Source organism: Puma concolor, unplaced genomic scaffold (assembly GCF_028749965.1).
Source record: "Puma concolor isolate L17-30 unplaced genomic scaffold, mPumCon1.1.hap2 unalloc_scaffold_86, whole genome shotgun sequence".
Lineage (NCBI taxonomy): Eukaryota > Metazoa > Chordata > Mammalia > Carnivora > Felidae > Puma > Puma concolor.
Window position 1 is genome coordinate 85,103 of NW_028240298.1, and position 23,119 is coordinate 108,221.

Here is a 23,119-nt window from a genome sequence, read left to right on the forward strand (position 1 = left end):
AGTTGCAAGAATAACATTGTGGAGATATTTGGTTACAGAAAATGTATGATAAAATGGATGTCACCTCCTCTTTTTTTATGGGGCTCCCAGAAAATTTAAAATGACATGCAGCTTGCATCGTATTTCTGGTGGACAGTGCTGATCTACAGGAGTAAAAATGACTGCAAAAGCGATGGTTAATTTGTGATTCAACAGCTACTAGGCTATATTCAAGAAAAGGGTTGATGCAAACAGAATTTGCAAAAGCATTATCATATTAAAAATGTTACACTAAAAAAATAAATAAAAATAATGTTGCACCAAAGGTGTATTAAAATTTGGGGCACCTGGGTGGCTCAGTCGGTTAAGCATCTGACTCTTGATTTTTGCTCGGGTCATGATTTCCGGGTGCCTGAGTTAGAGTCTGGTGTCAGGTTCTGAGCTGATGGTGTGGAGACTGCTAGGGATTCTCCTTCTCTCTCTCTGCCCGCGTGCTCTTCCTCTCCCCCCACCCCAAAATAAACACTTAAAAAAGACAGTTAAGGAAAAGAAATACATAAAAATTTAGTATACATATATATATGTATATGTATATATACCTTATTTTTCAGCAATGGAAAAAAATAGAGGCTTGAACCTTGAGCCTTGAAAATCCTTATTTCCTAACCTACGGTCATTATTTCTCATTCTTGCAGGGGTCTGTTATAGTCATGGGAGGTAGTTACCATTTCTTATCTACCATTCATTTTTACATTTTTAAAAAAGTTTATTTATCTTTGGCCATCTCTACACCCAATGTGGGGCTCGAACTCACAATCCCAAGATGAGGAGTCACAGGCTTTTCCAACTGAGCCAGCCAGCAGCCCCTGTTTTCACGTTCTTTTTCAACGTTTTATTTATTTTGGGGACAGAGAGAGACAGAGCATGAACGGGGGAGGGGCGGAGAGAGAGGGAGACACAGAATCGGAAACAGGCTCCAGGCTCTGAGCCATCAGCCCAGAGCCCGACGCGGGGCTCGAACTCACGGAGCGCGAGATCGTGACCTGGCTGAAGTCGGACGCTTAACCGACTGCGCCACCCAGGCGCCCCATGTTTTCACATTCTTAAAGCCAGATTTAATTTACTCTGGTGGGTGAAAAACCAGCTTTTGCACCACAAACAGGAGGCTACCTCCAGGGAAACAAAACAGTTTTGTTTTGTTAAATACTGGCCAGCTCACATTGTGCCTGCAGAAAGCAGACCTGCTCTCTCCTTGCTAATCCAACTCAGTCAAGACCTACAGAGGAGATGAGGACATCCTTGCACCAGACTTCGCTTTTCCCTTGAACAAGCTGGAAGGAGAGAGAGAGAACCACACACAGAGTGACTTCTGACACACCATCCGTGTTATGTTTGAGGCAGAGAAACGCCTACTCTCCGTGACCCTGGAAGGACAGCTACATGTCACCGCATGTTGGTCCAAACCCATGGAAGGTACATCACTGAAAGGGAACCCTAGCTTTTGACTGCAGTTGATGATAATGTATCAGTGTTGTCCCAGGGATTGTGGCAAAGGTACCACCTAATGCAAAAAAGGGGTAGAGATGGGAATTGGGGGGGGAATTGAGGAGTGAGTGGTAATTCTCAGTTGTTTCTGTAGACCTAAATTGTTTAAGAAAACCCATTAATTAGGGGCCCCTGGGTGGCTCAGTCGGTTGGGCGTCCAACTTCGGCTCAGGTCACGATCTCACAGTTTGTGGGTTTGAGCCCCATGTCGGGCTCTGTGCTGACAGCTTAGAGCCTGGAGCCTGCTTCAGGTTCTGTGTCTCCTTCTCTCTGCCCCTCGCCACCCCCGCTCGCACTCTGTCTCTGTCTCTGTCTCAAAAACAAATAAATATTAAAAAAAATTAAGAAAACCCATTAATTAAAAAAATATCAACCAGGGCACCCGAGTGGTTCAGTCAGTTACACATCTGACTCTTGTTCTCAGCTCAAGGTCATGATCTCATGGTTCATGAGTTCGAGCCCTGCATTGGGCCCTGTACAGCCGACAGTGCACAGCCTGCTTGGGATTCTCTCTCTCTGCCTCTATCTTCCCCTCCCTCAAACATACTGCCTCTCTCTCTCTCAAAATAAATAAATAAGCTTAAAAATATAATCGTACCTGGTAAGACAACAGTATTGAGAAGATGTCACAAGGGTACAGAGAGCAGAATAGAAAAACCATAGGGCCCCTTAAGATGCTGACCCCATCACTCCCAGGGGGCATTGGGCAACTTCTGGGGATATTTTGGGGACATGTTACAACGGGGGTGGGGGTGCTCCTGAAGTCTTGTAGGTAGAGGCCGCGAATGCTGCTCAACATCCGTTATTGCACAGAGAACCTTCCACAGAGAACCACCCAGCCCTGAACAACATCAGTGATGACGTGCAGAGACCCTGGTGCAGGACAGGCCTTCCCCAACCTCCAGACACACACAACCCCCCATTCCCCGCCCCGTGGGTCATGTTAAATGCAGGTTCTGATTCAGCAGGTCAGGAGTGGGGTCCAAGATTCTGAATTTCTACAAACCCCCAGGGAAAGCACCTTTGCCAGATTGCTAGTGGTTCGGGGAGCAGGCTTTCAGAAGCAGGGATCTAAACTGTGCCTTTCAAGTTTCTCTTTTCAAGCTGCAAGAACCTTTCTTATTTCAAGGAAACCTCACGCAGGCCCTCCATATGCGAACAGGGACAACGAGGAGATAGGAAGATGCTCTGATCTGAAACGCGGGCGGGGGCCACCGACCAGAAGTGTGCTGAGCTGTTACTGGAGCTCCAGACGAAAGGAAAAGTATGTGCCCCATGAATGCATGCACCACCCTCCCTCGGTCAGGAGAAACTGCCCGTTTCAGTTCCCTCAGTTAAAAAAGAGAAGCAAAGACGCAGGTTTTGAACATCTTGAAGCCAGGAAAGGGAAGTGATAATAATGTGTAATGTATTATAAATGGTAACAAAACAAAATTATTAAACACATTGGTTTCGCATGAAAGAGATATTCATGCCTCCTGTCCTGAGTCTTCACATGTCCTTTTTAATGCTTCAATATTTTTTTCAACTACTTTAATGCTCAGGGAAAAAATTAACCTTTACAATGTACCTAAATCATGGGGCGCCTCATTGGCCCAGTCACTTAAGCCTCTGACTTTGGCTCAGGTCATGACCTCACAGGTTTGTGGGTTCGAGCCCTGCGTTGGGCTCTGTGCTGACAGCTTAGTGCCTGGAGCCTGCTTTGGATTCTCTGTCTCCCTCTCTCTGCCCCTCCCCCACTCATGCTCTCTCTGTCTCTCAAAAATAAATAAATAAATAAATAAATAAATAAATAAATATTAAAACCCCCCACAAAATGTACCTAAATCAAGTACAGGGGGCAGGGGGCACACATTTGCCCTCTTGCCTCAAACTCCAATATGGTTCGGAGTGGTGGTGGCTTCTATTTACAATGGAGATATTTGTTCATCATTGACTTTTTTTTTTTTTTGGATTCACATTGATTTTTTCAAAATCATCACATGAAAATATTGCTCATCTGGTCTTAAAGTTATTGCCTCTCTCTCCTCATCCTGCTCTCAGGCCTGCCTGAGATCATCACATTAGACCAGGGCTTGCCAGCTCCCTGTGGTGGATCCCCCACCCCCTGGGATACCTTTTACCCAAGATTCACAATCTGTCTGTGTTCCAATCATGCATTTCATCCTGCTTCCTCTTTTACATTTTCTTAATCACTTTACCCATTATCCTTGTCAACATGTCAACATCACCCCTTAAGGGTGTTTTTTGCTGCAAATTATTCTAGAGACTGTGCATGTCAACATGGGGGAGATTGTATGTAAGGGGTAGGTGGAATGGAGGTATGTGGGAACTCTTTGTATCTTCCCCTCAATTTTGCTGTGAACCTAAAACTTTTCTCAAAAGAAAATTTATTTACAAAAAGCACTATGTTCCCACAGAATAGGATCTGACACTCCTCTAGTCACCTGGGAGCAGAGTGTCAGACACCAAGAAACAGGGGATCTCTCTGGATGGGATGAGAAAATGCCCAGTGTCCCTGGGATCTCTGCCCACTGAGCATGGGGGCACCAACTTCACTCACCTTTCTTGTCTGACAAGCTCACGGCCAGAATCTCCCAGGTGGTGATGGAGTCTTTCAAAAATATATTCATGGTCTTTGTGGAGATTCTGGATGGAGGAGAAGTGGGGATATTAAAAAGAGGCAGGTGTCAGAGGTACGGGGGAAGCTGGTGTGGAAGGGTCCCAAGGGGCATGTTGGAGGGATGGGTGGGGGCTGGGCACATGGAGGGAGCCTGACTCTTGATCTTCTTTCTAGGCTGGGTTGTGGAGTTGCACAGTGATTCCAGAAAAGAGGTGCATAGGGTACATACAAATGAAGTGATCCAGTCTGGGCTGCCATAGGAGCTGGCCTGGGGGTTGGGTTAAGGTGGGGGGTGTCTCAGCCTTACCCATCTTTCGCAGGTTCATTGAGATCCTCCATGCGCCATAGCCAGCTCTCAGGGAACTGGCTTCGGGAAATGATAACTTCTTCCGGGATTATATCCTCATCCAAGTCACCTAGGAGGCACGGGTGAGGAGAGGGCATTATGGGTTTAGAACACACCCATTTCTCCACTGTCCCCAGAGATATTTATCTCTACACATCTCTGGATTAACTTTATAGTTAATAAACTTTATAGTTTATTTGATTTTCTTCCCGACCTTTTTTTATGCCCCTTTCATTTTTCTTTGTATGGGAATCAGGCTCCCCTCACCTTTCCTTTTTCCAGGGTTCCTTCAATGAACAAAGGAAAACACACCTGGTGGAAGGTCCAAACCATCACCACCATGAGCAGTGGGATAGAACAGCCAAATATGCAATAGAGTGCATGATCACACTCCACAAACACTTCTGGAAGTCCCAGGACCTGGGCAGTGTATGACCTATTCTTAATATAGTAGGACTCACAGGTGCAGGATGCATAACAAGCTATTAAAATGTGTAAAAATCAGAAACCTAGCCAAAATGATGAAATGGAAGAATTCTCCTCAAAAGATATTCCAGGATGAAATGACAGCCAGAGAACTTCTCAAAACAGATCTAAACAATATATCTGAACAATAATTTAGAAAAACTGTCATAAGACTGATAGCTGGGCTTGAAAAAAGTATAGAAGACAGCAAAGAATCTTTTGCTGAAGAGATCAAAGACCTATGAAATAATCAAGGTGGATTAAGAAATGTTGTAAAAAGGGGCGCCTGGGTGGCGCAGTCGGTTAAGCGTCCGACTTCAGCCAGGTCACGATCTCGCGGTCCGGGAGTTCGAGCCCCGCGTCAGGCTCTGGGCTGATGGCTCAGAGCCTGGAGCCTGTTTCCGATTCTGTGTCTCCCTCTCTCTCTGCCCCTCCCCCGTTCATGCTCTGTCTCTCTCTGTCCCAAAAATAAATAAATGTTGAAAAAAAAAATAAAAAAAAAAGAAATGTTGTAAATGAGATGCAAAATAACCCAGCTGCAGTGACAGCAAGGATGGAAGAAGCAGAGGAGAGAATAAGTGAAATAGAAGATAAAATTATGGAAAATGATGAAACTAAAAACAGGAGGGCAAGGAAATTTTAGACCATGAGGGGAGAATTAGAGACCTAAGTGATTCCTTGAAATGAAATAAATCTGTATCATAGGTGCTCCAGAAGAAGAAGAGAGAGAAAGGGTCAGAAGGTTTATTTGAACAAATTATAGCTGAGAACTTCCTTCATCTGGGGAAGGAAACAGGCATTCAAGTGCAAGAGGTACAAGAACTCCCTTCAAAATCAACATAAACAGGCCAATACCATGACATATCATAGTGAAAGTGGAAAAATACAAAGATAAAGAGAATTCTGAAAGCAGCTAGGGAAAAAATAGGTCTTAACCTACAAGGGTAGACACAGAAAGGTAGTAGCAGACCTGTCCACTGAAACTTGGCAGGCCAGAAGGGAGTGGCAGGAAATATTCAATGTGCTGAATAGGAAAAATATGCAGCCAAGAATCCTTTATCTGGCAAGGCTGTCATTAAGAATAAAAGGAGAGATAAAGGCTTTCCCAAACAAAAACTGAAGGAGTTTGTGACCACTAAGCCAGCCCTGCAGGAGAGCCTAAGCGGGACTCTGTGAGTGGAAAGCAGCAAAGACTACAAGGGACTAAGACATCACCATAAGTGCGAAACCTGTAGATAACCCAATGACACTAAATCCATCTCCTTCAATAATCACTGTGAATGTAAACGGACTGAATGCCTCAATCAAAAGACATAGGGTATCAGAATGGATAAAGAAACACGATCCATCTATATGTTGCTTACAAGAGACTCATTTTAGACCTAAGGACACCTGTAGATTGAAAGTGAGGTGACGGAGAACCATCTGTCATGCTATGGGACATCAAAAGAAAGCTGGAGTAGCCATACTTGTATCAGACAAACTATATTTTAAAACAAAGACTGTAACAAGAGATGAAGTAGGCCATTATATCATAAACGAGGGGTCCATCATCAAGAAGAGCTAAATTGTAAATATTTATGCCCCCAACATGAAACACCCAGACCTATAAATCAATTAATCACAAACATAAATAAACATGTAGATAATACTGTTGTTCTGGAGGGGACTTTAATACTCCACCTGCAGCAATGGAAAGATCATCTAGGCAGAAAATCAATAAGGAAACAATGGCTCTGAATGACACATTGGACCAGATGGACTTAACATATATTCAGAACTTTTCATTCAAAAGCAGAAGAATACACATTCTTCTTGAAGGCACATGGAACATTCTTGAAAATAGATTACATACTAGGTCACAAAACAGCTCTCAACAAGTACAAAAGGATTATAATCATACCATGCACATTTTTGGATCACAACACTGTGAAACTTGAAATCAACCACAATAAAAAATCTGGAAAGCCCCCAAATGCATTGACATTAAAGAACATCCTACTAAAACATAAAGGGGTAAACTGGGATATTAAAGAAAAAATTAAAAAATGTATGGAAGCAGATGAAAATGAAAACATGACAGTCCAAACCCTTTGGGATGCAGCAAAGGCAGTTCTAAGAGGACAACACATTGCAATTCACACCAATCTCAAGAAGCAAGAAAGGTCCCACATACATAACCTAACCTCACATCTAAAGGAACTAGAAAGGCAGCAGCAAAGAAAGCCCAAGGCCAGCAGCAGGAGAGAAATAATAAAGATAAGAGCAGAAGTAAACAATATAGAATCCAAAAAAAACCAAAAACAAAACAGAACAGATCAATGAATCTAAGAGTTGGTTTTGTGAAAGAATAAATAAAATTGATAACCTCTTAGCCAGGGTTCTTAAAAATAAAAGCGAGAGGACCCCAACAGATAAAATCATGAATGAAAGAGGAGAGATCACAACCAGCGCCACAGAAATACAAACAATTATTCAAGAATACAATGAAAAATGATATGCCAACAAACTGGAAAATTTTGTAGAAATGGACAAATTCCTAGACACCCACACACTACCCAAACTGAAAATGGAATAAATAGAAAATTTGAATGGACCCACAACCAGTGAAGGAATTGAATTGGTTTTGAAAAATCTACCAACAAATAGGAGTCCTGGGCCAGATAGTTTTCCAGGGTAATTCTACAGGACATTTAAAGCAAGAGTTCATACCTACTCTTCTGAGGCTGTTCCAAAAACGGAAATGGAAGGAAAGCTTCCAGACTCATTCTATGAAGCCAACATTACCTTGATTGCCAAACCAAACAAACACCCCACTATAAAGGAGAATTACAGGGCAATATCCCTGATGAACATGGATGCAAATATTCTCAACAAATTGAGATACTAGCAAATTGAATTCAACAGTATATTAAAGGAATCCTTCACCATGATCAATTGGGATTCATTCCTGGGCTACAGTGCTGGGTCAATATTGGCAAATCAATCAATGTGATACACCACATTAATAGAAGAAAATATAAGAACCATATGATCCTGTCAATAAATGTAGAAAAAAGCATCTAACAAAGTACAGCATCCATTCTTAATAAAAACTCTCAAGATCATTGGGGTAGAAGGAACATACCTTATCATCAAAGCCATATGAAAGGCCCACAGCTAATATCATCCTCAATGGGGAAAAACAGAGCTTTCCCCCTCAGATCATGAACATGACAGGGGTGTGCACTCTCACCACTGTTGTTAAATGTGGTGTTGGGTGTTGTAGACTCAGCAATCAGACAACAAAATGAAATAAAACTCATCCAAATTGGCAAAGAAGAAGCCAGACTTTCACTCTTCACAGATGACATGATACTCCAAAAGACTCCACCAAAAACTGCTAGAACTGATCCATGAATTCAGTAAGGTCGCAGGATACAAAATAAATGTACCAAAATAGGTTACATTTCTCTACACCAATAAGGGAGCAACAGAAAGAGATATCAAGGAATAAATACCATTTACAATTGCACCAAGAACCATAAAATACCTAGAAAGCCCAACCAAATAGGTGAAAGATCTGTACGCTGAAACCTATACAAAGCTAATGAATGAAATTGAAGACACAAAGAAATGGAAAAACATTCCATGCTCAAGGATTTGAAGAACAAATATTGTTAAAAGGTTGATACTACCCAAAGCAATGTACACATTCAATGCAATCCCAATGAAAATAGCACCAGCATTCTTCACAGAGCTAGAACAAACAATCCTAAATTTTTTATGAAACCACAAAAGATTCTGAATAGCCAAAGTAATGTTGAAAAAGAAAACCAGGGGCACCTGGGTGGCTCAGTTCGGTTAAGCTTTTGACTTCAGCTCAGGTCATGATCTCGTGGTCCGTGAGTTTGAGCCCCACGTCGGTCTCTGTGCTGACACCTCAGAGCCTGGAGCCTGTTTCAGATTCTGTGTCTCCCTCTCTCTCTGACCCTCCCCCGTTCATGCTCTGTCTCTCTCTGTCTCAAAAATAAATAAACGTTAAAAAAAATAAAAAAAATAAATAAAAAAGAAAACCAACGGCAGAGGCATCACCATCACGGATTTTAGCCTATATTACAAAGTTGTAATCATCAAGACAGTATGGTATTGGCACAAAAGCAGACACATAGACCAGTGGAATAGAACAGAGAACCCAGAAATGGACCCACAAATGTATGACCAACTAATCTTCAACAAAGCAGGAAAGAGTATCCAATGGAAAAAAGACAGTCTCTTTAGCAAATGGTGCTGGGAGAACTGGACTGCAACATGCAGAAGAATGAACCTGGACCAGTTTCTTACACCATACACAAAAATAAGTTGAAAATGGATGAAAGACCTAAATATGAGACAGGAAACCATAAAGATCCTACAGGAGAAAACAGGCAACAACCTCTTTGTCTTCACCTGCAGGAACTTCTTACTTAACATGTCTCCGAAGGCAAGGGAAATAAAGGAAAAATGAACTGTTTGGGACCTCATCAGGATAAAAAGCCCCTGCATAGCATAGGAAACAATCGATAAAACTAAAAGGCAACTGACGGACTGGGAGAAGATATTTGCAAATGACATATCAAATAATGGGTTAGTATCTGAAATCTATAAAGAACTTACCAAACTCAACACCCAAAAAACAAGTAATCCAGTGAAGAAATGGGCAGAAGACATAAATAGACACTTTTCCAAAGAAGACATACAGATGGCAAACAGACACATGGAAAGGTGCTCAACATCGCTCATCATCAGGGAAATACAAATCAAAACCACATTGAGATACCACCTCACATGGGTCAGAGTGGTTAACATTAACAACTTAGGAAACAACAGATGTAGAGGATGTGAAGAAAGGGGAACCCTCTTGCAGTGTTGGTTGGGATGCAAACTCTGGAAAACAGTGTGGAGATTCCTCAAAAAATTAGAAATAGAATTACAGTACGACCCAGTAATAGCACTACTAGGAATTTATCTAAAGGATAAAGAGTGCTGATTCATAGGGGCGCTTGTACCCCAATGTTTATAGCAGCTCTTTCAACAATAGCCAAATTATGGAAAGAGCCCAAACACACACACACATACATACAATCGAATACTACTCGTCAATGAAAAAGAATGAAATCTTGCCATTTGCAACAATGTGGATGGAACTGGAAGGTATTATGCTAAGCGAAATAAGTCAGTCAGAGAAAGACATATAACATATGACTTCATTCATATGTGGAATTTGAGAAACTTAACACAAGACCAAAGGGGAAAGGAAGGAAATTAAGATAGAAACAGAGAGGGAGGCAAACCATAATAGACTCTTAAATACAGAGAACAGACTGGGGATTTATGGGGGCAGGGCTAGGAGGGGGGAGGAAATGGGTGATGGGCATTGAGGAAGGCACTTTGGGGATGACAACGAGGGGTTGTATGTAAGTGATGAATCATGGGAATCTATTCCTGAAGCCAAGATTACACTGTATATTAGCTAACTTGACAATAGGAAAAAAAAAAAAAAGAAATTACATAAGGCTGGGGGAGAAAACATCTGAGCATGTGTAAGCCATATCCCATTGGATACTTTTGTCTAGTTTTCCTCTTTGAGAAAGAAAGTCTGTAGGTCGCTGGAGCAGAAGGCAGCAAGCCTAGATTAGAATAATTTGCACAGACTGAAGATACAGCTCTTTGCTCATGTGTGTAGGGAATCTTTTTGTCTTTTTTTGGGGGGTGGTGGTGGAGGGCGTGCTAGCCTTCCAGCTAAAATAATACAAAAATATGTGTCCCCTTTGGCAATGTCTGCCTTTAAGAGGTGACTGCATATTTCTAAGCCAAAAGGTAAAAAACTAAAAAATAAAAATATAGGTGTGCACGAAAGGTATGTGTTACCATATAAGGATCCATACCTACTGTCATACAGGCTACATAAAAATTGATTTGGGGGAAATTTTCCCTTGGCTTTAATTTTGCCCTGATCTGATAGCAGAAAGAGGTTTAGAAATGGACTATCCAGGACTAAGGAGGAACTTTACAGCGGAGAGACCCAGCAGACAGCGCCTTAATCACGTGATCAAGACTCACAGCACCAACAATGGGACAAATCGATGTCTTTGGGCTCCCGACATGATGCACTGAGAATCCATAGTGTCTCTCCTGTGACAGTGCTGCCCCCAAATGCAAAACCTGGATGTCATTACGAGGAAGCATGGAGCCAACCCAAACCGTGGGACAGCCCCCCAAATAGCCGGACGTGAAAGTCACTCAAGACGGCTGTGCTGCCAGGGGTTGAGCAGATCCAAGGACACTAAGGAGACCCCACCAGTAAACACGACGTCTGTTCCTGCACAGATCCTTTTCCTATAAAGGATCCAGACCAAACCAAAGGGAAACCACTGGCCAGCCTGAACGGGGCTGGAGGTTTTGGTGGTGGTAACAAGTCAACATCAACGTCCTAATTCTGATGCCTGTGCTGTGGTTTTGTGGGAGAATATCTTTGCTTCTAGAAATTCCACACGGAGCTAATTAGGGGCCTCAATGGTGTGGCCTCAAATGATTCAGAGGGATAAAAGGTTTTTATGCCCATTTCTCCTTTTTCTGCTTGAGTCTAAAGATTTAAAAAAAAATGATTATGTTTGCTTGGATCGGGCAGACTGCCGCTTATGGCATTTCCCCATCTTCCTTAGTTTTTAAGCAAAGGGGTTCTGTTTCGTGACTTTTCATCCTGTGGTCGATAAGGTAACTTCCCTCGGTTTCAAGAGCCGCTCACACTGGCCCTTGTTCTCAGAGCCCAATTTGGACGACACAGTTTCTGGTCCCCCATGAAAACGATGGGATGTGCAAAAGAAGTGTTCAAAGGGCCAGTGAGAAGGGTCAGTGCAGCAAGCACCACTCTGCCCACAGGGGTTTAAAAGAGCAATCTGGACAGGGCGGGCCGAGAGGGAATCTGCCAGGGGGACCCTCACGACAGGGGCCATGCTGCCCGTGGTGCGGGGGCTCTCTGTGTGCTTGGTTTCCACTGCACCCATCCTAGCAGAAAGGCCTTTCTCTGCATAAGACACATCAAAAAGCATTTTTAAAAAGCAGACATCAGGCCTCACTGGGCTCAAAGGCTCTGAGCAAATGGCAGGTAGGATTCCCACCAGTTCTGTCAGGGCCGCCTTGTGGTGGGGACCACTCTGGTTCTGCTTTCAATGGGCTTCTTGGAAGAGAAATTTCTCTTGGCTTAAGATTTATTTGGCCCGACAGAAAACATGAATAGACACTTCTCTAAAGAAGACATCCGGATGGCCAACAGGCACATGAAAAGATGCTCAACGTCGCTCCTTATCAGGGAAACACAAATCAAAACCACACTCAGATATCACCTCACGCCAGTCAGAGTGGCCAAAATGAACAAATCAGGATGCTGGAGAGGATGTGGAGAAACGGGAACCCTCTTGCACTGTTGGTGGGAATGCAAACTGGTGCAGCCGCTCTGGAAAGCAGTGTGGAGTTTCCTCAGAAAATTAAAAATAGACCTACCCTATGACCCAGCAATAGCACTGCTAGGAATTTACCCAAGGGATACAGGAGTGCTGATGCATAGGGGCACTTGTACCCCAATGTTTATAGCAGCACTCTTAACAATAGCCAAATTATGGAAAGAGCCTAAATGTCCATCAACTGATGAATGGATAAAGAAATTGTGGTTTATGTACACAATGGAATACTACGTGGCAATGAGAAAGAACGAAATATGGCCTTTTGTAGCAACGTGGATGGAACTGGAGAGTGTGATGATAAGTGAAATAAGCCATACAGAGAAAGACAGATACCATATGGTTTCACTCTTATGTGGATCCTGAGAAACTTAACAGAAACCCATGGGGGAGGGGAACAAAAAAAAAAAAAAGAAGTTAGAGTGGGAGAGAGCCAAAGCATAAGAGACTGTTGAGAACTGAGAACAAACTAAGGGTTGATGGGGGGTGGGAGGGAGGAGAGGGTGGGTGATGGGTATTGAGGAGGGCACCTTTTGGGATGAGCACTGGGTGTTGTATGGAAACCAATTTGACAATAAATTTCATATATTAAAAAAAAAAAAGATTTATTTGGCCCGAGATGTAAAGTTTCAAGTGTGCACATGTTTTGTCTTATCCAGAACTGAATGAATGAATGAATGAATGAATGAATGAATGAATTAGTGAATGAATGAATGAGGGAGGGAGGGAATGAATGAATGAAAACAAATTAACAGATGTTGTTAGGCATTGAGTTAGGCACCTCTTTGGAAAGCAACGTAAATGAGTTTTCTTTGGTAAAGGCAGGCTAAAAACTCATCTCAGACAGAAACAACTTCCCCCCTCAGACAGTCCCTCCTTCCTCCACAGAAGGGTACACATGCCCCTCTCAGACAGGTGGACCCTCTCCCCTCAGATAGGCCCTCCCCTTCAGACAGGCTCTCCTCTCCGCTCAGACAGAGGCATCCTTCCTCCCAGACTGGCCCCTTCCCTTCTCACATAGGTCCTCCTTCCCCAGACAGGTCCTACCCCCTCAGACCAAGCCCTCCCCCATCAGACTGGTCCTCCCTCCTCTAGCAAGCCCCCCCCCCCTCTGGCTGGGTCTCCTCCCTCTGACAGGGTCTCCCCACCCAGACAGGTCCTATCCTCTCCCACCAGGCCCTCCTCCATCAGACCAGGCCTCCCCTCCTTAACGGAGCATCCCCACTCTAGCTGGGCCTCCTCCCTCAGACCACAACCTTCCCCATCAGACCAGGTCTCCCCTCTCTCACTGAGCCTCCCAACTCTGGCTGAAGGTATTCCCCCCCTACTGGGCCTTCCCGCTCAGACAGGTCCTACCCCCTCAGACCAGGCCCTCCCCCCTCTGACCAAACCTCCCCAGTCTGGCCAGCCTCTCCCCTCACACCACACCCTCCCCCTTCTGATCCAGCCACTCCACTCTGGCTGGCCTCCTCCCTCAAACCAGGCCCTCCCCACTCTCACAGAGCCTGCCCCTTAGACCAGCCTCTCCACCCTCAGAACAGGCCCTCCACCCTCTGACCAAGCCTCCCCACTCTGGTTGGCCTCCGCCCTCAAACCAGGCCCTCCCCCCTCTAACCCAGCCTCCTTACTCTGGCCAGCCTCCTAGTTTAGGCCAGCCCTTCCTCCATCAAACCAGGCCCTCCCCCTCTGACCCAGCCTCCCCACTCTGGCCAGCCCACAGGCAAGTGGACTCACTCCGGGCCAATCCCAGGTGGGCACTACGGGTGTGGTTGAGCCTCAGCTGGGTGATGTAGTTGCAACAGTCCAGGAAGGCCTTCACGCACGAGGCCTCGTGCTGGATGAACCGGGCCCTGCGCTCGCACGAGAACTTCATGGGGTTCTCCCGCATGCCATGTTCACAGCACTTGCGCAGCTCCTTTGGGTACTGACCCGCTGCGTGGACACGACACCGGTCAGGGCCTCAGCTGGGACCTCAAAGCAGGAGGAGCTCGGGCGGACCAAGGGTAGGACGTCCCCAGGGCCCGGCCCTGCCCTGCTCCCTCCTGGGCTGGATCCCAGATGGGCAGGGTTTGGAGGAAGGGTGGGGGGCCCCACCTTTGTCCATCCTCTTCTCTGTGAGCATCACCGAGCGGCGGCGCCGGGTAGCTGGTTTGGGGCACTCGGGATCTGAGGGGAGGGCACACGCGAACAAGATGGGTTAAGCGTCAACTGAGGGTCCCCAATGTACTCCTCTTAGTAGCCGTGAGGGAGCCATGAGTTGTTGTTCCCATTTGACAGATGAGGAAACTGAGGCTCAGTAGGCAGTGATTCACTAGGTGGGGGCTGGGGCAGGACTTTAACCCAGGGCCCCCACCTGTTCTCAGCATCTGAGGACCTCAGAACAGTGCCCTCCACCTGCTCTCAGCATCTGGGGTGCAGGCCCCACACCTCCCGGGCCCTCACCTGTCCTATCCAGGGTCTGCAGGTTTGTGTTGGTCTGGAAGGCCAGCCCTGCGTCCGTGAAGACGCCGGCATAGTCCTTCCCGCTGCCTGGAGTGCAGCCGATGTCAGCCTTCTCTACCACGTTCCAGATCTGCGGGAGGGCAGGGGTCACCAGGCTGACATGTCCGACCGCCCCTGCGTTCTGGTCCCAGACCCCTCTCAGAGCTGCGTGCACAGCCCCCGCCAACCACCCCCAGCGCGGACTCCTCCATCTACGCTCCCACCCACGGCCTTCACTTCCGCGCCACGTCTGTGTCCCTCCCAGCCTCCGTCCCGCCCACGCCTAACCCCACTTCCGGTTCCCTTCTGAGCGCCACCCGCGCCTCAGCCCCAAGCCACCCCTTTGCTTCCGCCACACCCCAGCGGTACGGGGCGCACCTTGCTTTGAGTTAACTTATTCTTCTTGTTCAGCACGAACACGCCCTTGTCCACCACCACGAGCCCCACTCGGGCCCCGTGGTCCCCCTCGATCTTGAGGGTCATCTGCTGGCCAGGTAGGTAAACCCTCTCTTCCTTCCTGCTACCTTTCACCACCAGCTGTTGGGGGGGGGGGTGTGCACAGAGGTAGGAGTGAGGGGTCAGCCCTGCCAGGCTGGGTCTCCATCAGCAGTCAGCCCAGGGCAGTGTCCGTGCTGTGCTGGTCAGGAAGGGGCAACGGTGGAGACAGACAGACTGAAGGTGGAAAGGCCAGCAGGGAGGGAGATACTGAGGCTGAAACAGAGGTGGGGAGAGAAGGAGCTGGAAAAGGAGAAGATGGGTCTCGGTTGGGGAACCCACCCAGAAGGCTGGAGAGAGGCAGAGACGGAGCGAGCACTGGCCAGGCGGGGAGTGCCAAGATGGGTGCAGAGGAAGGCTCCGGAAGCTTACCTTGCCCACACAGGAGTCCTTGACATCCACCCACACGGAATCGGCCACCACCTCCCTCTGGCCATTGTTGTTAATGAAGGTGTAATAAGCCACCAGGCGGAAGGAAGGAATGAAGTCCTCAGTGATGGTCAGGGGCATCGCGTACATGTCCTGGCCGGGCTCCCGCGTCTGACGCTCCGCCTTCAACAGCTTCCCTTTGTTCATGATCTGGGGGAGACAGGTTGGCATAAGGAAGAATCAGCAAGGTGGAGGGGGGTGGCCCTGGACTGGGGGTGCTGCAGAAGTAAGGAGGAGGGGTCTGGGATCCTAGGAGGGCACGGACCAGGTAGGTGAAGTAGCGGATGTTGTTCTCCTGGGTGGTGGTGGGGTCAATTCGCAGGTGGAAGTTGACGTTGAGATCTTCCCCTGGCTTGAGCTCCACGCGAGGCACAGAGATGTGCAGGTAGTTATTACTCATGGTGCTGTAGGGTTGGGCGTTCATAGTCCTGTTGGTCTGTCGTGACTCTGGGATACCATCCTTCCTAGTGCTTACCTGGGTGAGGAAAGGGGGATGAATTCTGGCCCCCCAAAGATGTCCACATCCTAATCCCTGGGACCTGGGAATACGGTACCTTCCCTGGCCAGAGGGACTTTACAAATGAGATTAAGTTAAGGGTCTGAGGATGGGGAGTCTGTTTTGGATTATCCAGGTGGGTCAAATGTAATCACCGGATCCTTATAATATACCTATGCAGATGGCCAGACTGCTGGTGCAGATAAGATCCCCTCTATGCAGATGAAAACCCTCTATGTGAATGGCAGGATGCCCTGATACAATAAAAGGACCCCACTCCTCACGTGGCAGGATGACCGTGGCAGAGGACAGAGTTCCTCCCTGCAAATACAGTCCCCTATTTCCCAGAAGTGGGGCTAGAGGAGGGTGAGGACTCACGGTGATGGGCAGGGACCTAAAGGTTTTGTGTGTGTTGATGATCAGCTTGGCCATGCCGTCTTCCTGGGTGAAGGAGCGTGATTTGGAGTACTGGGTCACCACGGGGACGTTGCGTGCTGGGGAGCCGTCGGGGTTCGTCACAAACACCTGCGGGTGCAGCGCAGGGGCAGGTGGAGGGCGTTCAGGTCGACCCAGAGGCGTGGCTGATGCTCAGGGGAAGGGTGGGGGAGGCAGCCCCACCCCGGGTCTCACCATGAGGTCAAAGGGCATGCCTGGTTTGAAGAACTTGGACGTCTTGGTGAAGTGGATCTGGTAGGGGGAGGTCACGATGGGGATCCCGCTACGCTCCGCCTCCACCATGTCGCTGCCTGAGGGGGCCAGCTGTGAGGGCAGGTTCCTGGGCCACCCCTCCAGGTTGGACCACACCTTACACTGGGCCTCCCTCAGACTGGGCCTTCTCCATCAGACTGGCTGGAACCTTCATTCTGTTCCTCCCCCATCAGACTGGGTCTCCTCTGTCAGACAGCTTCCCACCTTCATACTGGGCCTCCCCTCTCAGACTGGGCCTCCTCTATCAGATTGGATCCCACTTTCATACTGGGTCTCCCCCATCAGACTGGGCCTCGTCTACAGACTGGATCCCACCTTCATAGTGGGCCTCCCCCCTCAGACTGGGCCTCCTCTATCAGACTGGATCCCACCTTCATTCTGGCCTCCCCCTCAGACTGGGCCTCCTCTACAGACTGGACCTCACTTTCATTCTGGACCTCCCTGCCTCAGAATGGGCCACCTCTATCAGACTGGATCCCACATTCATTCTGGGCCTCCCCACCTCAGATTGGGCCTCCTGTATCAGACTGGATCCCACCTTTATTCTGGGTTGCCCCCTCACTGGGCCTCCTCTGTCTGACTGCATCCCACCTTCATACTGGCCTCCCCCATCAGACTAGGCTTCACTATCAGACTGGATACCACCTTCATACTGGCCTCCCCCATCAGACTGGGCTTCTCTATCAGACTGGATCCCACCTTCATTCTGGCCTCCCCCCATCAGATTGGGCCTCTGCTATCAGACTGGATCCCACAATCATACTGGGCCTCCCCCCTCAGACTGGGCCTCCTCTACAGACTGGATCTCACTTTCATTCTGGACCTCCCCCACTCAAAATGGGCCACCTCTATCAGACTGGATCCCACTTTCATTCTGGGGCTCCCCCCACCCTCAGAATGGGCCTCCTTTGTCTCACTGGGTATCACTTTCCTCTGGATATCCTCTCTTACACTTGGCCTTTGCCCTCAGACTGGTTCTCCCCTGTCACACTGCATTCCACATCCATTCTGGGCCTCTGCCCTCACACTGGGCCTCCCCCCTCATTTGGGTCCCTTTCCTCAGACCAGGCCTCACCTGAGTGCAGGATAACGGTGACAGACACGTACAACGACTTCCCCACCAGGGCATCTGCTCCGGAGGGTTCCACCCCGCTCAGCAGGACCTTTCGTTCCAGCCTGGCCTCCCCACTGCCATCATCGATCTGGGGGAGGAAGGAAGGCTCAGAGAGGGGGAGGGGCGCAGGTGAGGGAGGGGGAAGTCCAAAGTGGAGGAGGCTCAGAGGGGCAGAGCACCTGAACACGGGTGAGGGACTGGGGCAGCGAAATCCTCTGTTCACCATCCTGGACCCCAAAGATGACGAAGGCTATTCCATCCACATTCTTCCCATACAAGAACCTGAGAGGCAAGATGGTCTCAATGCTCCTCTCCTGAAGGGTGAGGCTGCCTGCAAACTTCCACGGACCCCTGGTCCCGCGCCTGGTGCTTACCTGGCCAGTATCTGGTTCTTCACTCAGCACCCACCTGGTCCCACACCTGACCACACTGCACCCGGGTTCCCTTACCCGGCCCCTACCTGGCTCCACCCCTAGCTGCCAACCTGGCCTGTCATCTAGCCCTCACCTGGCCCCCCTCCCCTCCCCTCCCGCCTGGCCCCATTCCTAGCCCCTCACCTGGCCGTGATGGTGACCTCCAGGCCCTGTGGGTCATCAATGTAGTAGAATTTCTCTGTAGGCTCCACTTGGACCTCAAAACTGGGCAGCACTGGGGTCGAGACGGCACCAGTAGGCTGTCAGCACTGGCCTGGCACTTGGGGCCCCCACCCTGACTCCTTCCTCCTCTTACCGTACTCCTTCACCTCGAACTCAGCAGAGAATACCTGCTGTGGGGCATCTTCATAGTGGGCTTCTATCTTCCACTGCCCTGTACTGTGGGGAAGGCAAGTGAGTGAGCCAGCCAGACGCCCTCCCTTGGCATAGGGAACCCCCTCTAGGAGGGCCTGACATACTTGACCAGCTCCGGGATGTTCCAAGACAGGGACAAGATGCCAACCTGGTTCTGAGAAGATAGGGAGTCCTTCTTGATGAGAATATTGTCGGGGGTCTGTGGAGACAGGGAGGGCGTGTCTCTTCAGAGACCTGGCTTAGCCCCTAGGCTCTCTTCCTCCTCTCTGTGTCTGGACACTCTCTGTGTGTCATGACTACTGGGGCAGTGGTTATGAACATGGACTTGAGTCAGTCAGCCTGGGTTCAAATGCCCACTCTCCCACTTACGCGCTGTGTCACCTTGGGCAAATTACTTGATGTCTCTGTGCTCAATGTGCCCAGCTAGAAAAAGGAGAGGAACATAGCCCCTCCCTCACTGGCTTGGCACATGATTCATGTAAGCTGGAGCTCACTCTCGTCGGAGGCTGTCTGAACACTGATAGTAACTAGCATTTATCACCTACTTTGTGCGGGACCCTGTGGTAAGCATCCTATGGGCGCTAAGTCACACAGCATTGCCTACCTTCGACTCTTTGACCTACAAGAATACAAAGTCGTGTGGTTCAACCTAACACACAGTATGTCATTCGTTGCAAATAACTAAACACCAGGAGACATCATGTAAAAATCTGGCTTTCTGGCTTCTCTTGGAAATTGGGATAACCGTGGATACGGGTTCCTGTTGGCACATGGCGACATTTGACTGGAACTGGGCAGAGGCTCTACCGTTAGAGGTGTGTGTTCTCCGTTCCCCACAAATCCCACCGATCCCCACAGTCAGCTTGTGGCTGTCAGGACCTGGTCCCTGTTAACTTTGCATGATTGCAAGAAGTACTCATGATGATCCTCTGAGAACGACCTACCTCTTCCCTCTGTCCTTCACTTCCTCCTTCCATTCCCCCTCCCCCCCACCCCTTTCCTGCCTTAGCCCAGTAAATTGTAATGAAATTACTGTATGCCAAGCACCCATCCTGTCTGGAATTTAGGTTCTTTGGAGGTCTAGGGAATGGGCAATTAGCAAATGAATACATTCAATTTATAGGGTGCCTAAAGGAGATGACAGGAAGGGAGACCAGTGGAGTGTGTGTGTGTGTGTGTGTGTGTGTGTGTGCGTGGGTGTGCGTGGGTGTATGAGTTGGGAGAGGGTGTCTGCAATTTTACAGGTCCTCAGGCTTCTCTGTAAAATTGTGCCATCGGTGACATTTGAGCAGAGACTTGAATGACGTGATGGGGCAAGCTATGTGGGTATTTGGAGGGAGAGCGTTTTGTGAGTAGTGGGGGAACAGCCTGTGCAAAGGTCCTAGGGCTGGCTCTTTATGGCAGTTGGAGGGACAGCAATAAGGCCCATGTGGCTGGAGCAGAGTGAGTGAGGGGAAGAGGGGGAGGAGAGGAGGAGAGGAGGACAGGTAGGGGACAGGGCAAGTCTTGCAGGGCCTTGGGGAGTGCTGGGAGGACTTAGGCTTTTACCCCAAGGAGGTGGGAGCTCCTGGAGGGCTCTGGGTGGAGGAGGGTGGGACAGGAGTTGGATGCTCGAGGCTGCCCCCTGGCAGCAGGAGGCGGATTGGGCTACAGAGAGTTTTTATCTGTCATCTCAATCTTCAGCTGAGAAAACCAAGGCCCAGGAGGGTGAAGTGACCTGTCCCGAGTGACACGGTCCCCAGAGATTTGTCTGGAGCCGGAATCCACGGGCAGAAGCATCACTGTGCCTGGTATCCCCGGATCTCTGCCCTGTGTCCAGGACTCTTTCTGTGTTCAAGGCTCTACACATTTCTTTGCCTTTCAGCCTCTGCAGTCTTGCCCTTTCCAGAGTCTCTTTCTCTGTCTCAATCTCTTTCTCTCTCCCTGAGTCTTGCCTGGGGTGTGTCTTGGTCCCCAGCTGGCTGGTACCTGGATGCTGATGACAACGGCCCGGCCCACAGGCAGTAGGTCATTGTTGACCGTGAAGATCCGATAGAGGACTGGAAGATGGTGGGAAAGAAAGGAGGTGGTAAGTGAGGCCACGCCCCTCCCCACAATCTGGCCCCTGGGTCCTCAGCTGCTGCCCAGCCCCTTACCCGTGGAGCCTGGGGTGTAGATGGGCTTGTCCGTCTGGATGAAGATGTACCCGCTCTGAAAGCTGACCAGCACCACCTTCTCCACTACGGTGCTCCCAAAGTCCGCCTGGATAGTCACGAATTTTTTCTCCTTCCCGGATATTAATTCCTGGTTGGCTGGGATCTAGGCATAGCCAGAGAATCATTGAGATGCTGCCTCCCGGCCCCTTGCCCGCATTCAGCTCCAGGCTTTCAGAGGGGTCCACACCTGTCTGCCCTTCCTGCCAATAGCACCTGTCCACCACTCCGGGTCTCCCTGGTGTGCCCAGGTTGGGAGCGGAGGGGTAGTGGGGGTGGGGAGCAAGGGTCTAAGATGGGTAGGGATCAGAAAGGGGGATGAGTAGGGGGAATCAGACAAGGGGCTCAGAGGACGTCACTTAGGAGAGGGGATCAAAGCTAAGGGCTCAGGATAGAAGAAGCTAATTGAAGGAGAATTCTCAGAGAGGGGAGGGGCTCCAAAGTGGGAACTGCTCAAAACAGGGCGGAGACTCAGACAGGTGGGAGGGGCTCCAGCAGGTGCACACACATTGATGTTGACTGTGCCCATGTGGTCGGTCTCCCTGATCAGAGCAATGGTCTCGCTGAACATCCTTTGCTTCTTCGCTGGGAAATCGTAGACGTTGACTGTGACTGCAAGGTTCCCTCCATAGTCATGGGCCTCAAGCAGCACCTTCTCCTCGTTTCCCAGCCGCAGGATGTTGGGGGTGATCATGGAGAACCTGCAGGTCAGGTGGAACACGGGATGGAGCTGCCGTTCTAGGGACCACGGTTCCAACCCTCACCGACATATCACGAAGCCCCCAAATCCTGTGAAGTCAGATCTCGAGGCCTCCAAGTGATTCTGCAGCCACAGAATCACTGAACACACCACAGGCACCCAAACCCGCAGACCCCTGCTTCTAGAAACATCCGCCTCCCATTGTAACCCGAGTGCCATGAACCCCCAGCTCATGAAATCATGAGCTCCCAGGCAGCCCAAGTCCATTCACATCCCAACCCGCTGACCCCTGCCTCCACAGACACCCACGTGCGCCATGGACTCTACTAGGACCTGAACCCCACCCCCACCTCACAAGTAGCCCGGTTTGGAGAAGGGTCATGACCACTCACATGGGGTCCCCCGGTGCCAGGGGCAGGATGGGAAGCAGCAGCAGCAGCAGCAGGCTGGGGCCCGAGGCAGGCCCCATGGTGCAGGGACGCTGGAGGGACAGAGGGACGGAGGAAGCGGACTGGGAGGGAATGAGCAGAGGCTGCTGGAGGCTGCCTTTTATCTGGCTCCCGCCTCCCCCTGCAACCTCAGCCCAGCCCGCAGCTCCCGTGGCTTCCCCCTTCCTGGAGCTGCCCCAGATTGCTCAATACCGTTTCCTAAGTTTTTCAATCCCTGGGGCCAGTGTGTCCTGGGGTAACTAACCCAAGGGCATGTCCTCCAGCAACATGGACACACCTTCCCCCTGCCAAGGTCTCCCTCAGGGTCAAGGTCAGTTGGCAAACAGGGTCCTTTCCCTGTTGCACCTACTTAGTGGTGGAGGAACACTGAGGGCCAGAGAGCTCCCCACCCCAGGTATCTGGGCCTGGCGCCCTGTCTTCTTTTGGCCATGCGTTTGTTAACCAATGCCTTCGTATGGGTCTATCTCTATGCTGGTGGCTGGAGTCCCTCTTCTATGCTGGGGTCAGACTGAGGGATGAGGTCCAGCACAGACACTCCCGGCCCCATGGTGTGTCTTCCCAGTGGAGAAGAACCCTGCTTTGTAGAAGGTCAGGTAAAAATTCTCAGAGGAGGGGACATTTCAGCTGGGCTTTGCTGTATGTGTAGAAGTTCACTCTCTCAGTGAGCATATATTTTAATATAAGTGGAACCTGGAGCTCCCTTCATGTACCCTTGTCAGGATGCCTGAGAGACTATAATGGTTAAAAAGAAAAACTTTCCTCATCAGTGAGGCAATTTCCCATTGCTAGCTTTTTTTTCTGTCTTAATGTTATAATATTATCGTTAATATT

At 49.1% G+C, this 23,119-nt stretch overlaps 1 protein-coding gene across 1 annotated transcript in view; it reads right to left on the reverse strand.

Annotated features, from left to right (window-relative positions):
- LOC147570827 (complement C3-like) overlaps positions 1-22,382 on the reverse strand; it is a 40,220-nt gene extending 17,838 nt beyond the window's left edge. Inside the window, exons 1-19 of the mRNA XM_086696756.1 lie at positions 22,232-22,382; positions 21,648-21,840; positions 21,083-21,245; positions 20,916-20,986; positions 19,052-19,146; positions 18,889-18,971; positions 18,717-18,807; positions 18,339-18,441; positions 18,121-18,247; positions 16,968-17,083; positions 16,716-16,862; positions 16,107-16,316; positions 15,785-15,991; positions 15,296-15,454; positions 14,879-15,008; positions 14,531-14,602; positions 14,171-14,368; positions 4,455-4,563; positions 4,088-4,173 (exon numbers count right to left, since the gene is read on the reverse strand). Of these exons, the coding sequence (XP_086552882.1) occupies positions 4,088-4,173; positions 4,455-4,563; positions 14,171-14,368; positions 14,531-14,602; positions 14,879-15,008; positions 15,296-15,454; positions 15,785-15,991; positions 16,107-16,316; positions 16,716-16,862; positions 16,968-17,083; positions 18,121-18,247; positions 18,339-18,441; positions 18,717-18,807; positions 18,889-18,971; positions 19,052-19,146; positions 20,916-20,986; positions 21,083-21,245; positions 21,648-21,840; positions 22,232-22,308 (2,437 nt within the window). The 5' untranslated portion in view covers positions 22,309-22,382. The remainder of the gene's footprint in view (positions 1-4,087; positions 4,174-4,454; positions 4,564-14,170; positions 14,369-14,530; positions 14,603-14,878; positions 15,009-15,295; positions 15,455-15,784; positions 15,992-16,106; positions 16,317-16,715; positions 16,863-16,967; positions 17,084-18,120; positions 18,248-18,338; positions 18,442-18,716; positions 18,808-18,888; positions 18,972-19,051; positions 19,147-20,915; positions 20,987-21,082; positions 21,246-21,647; positions 21,841-22,231) is intronic.
- Positions 22,383-23,119: the final 737 nt, after the last annotated feature.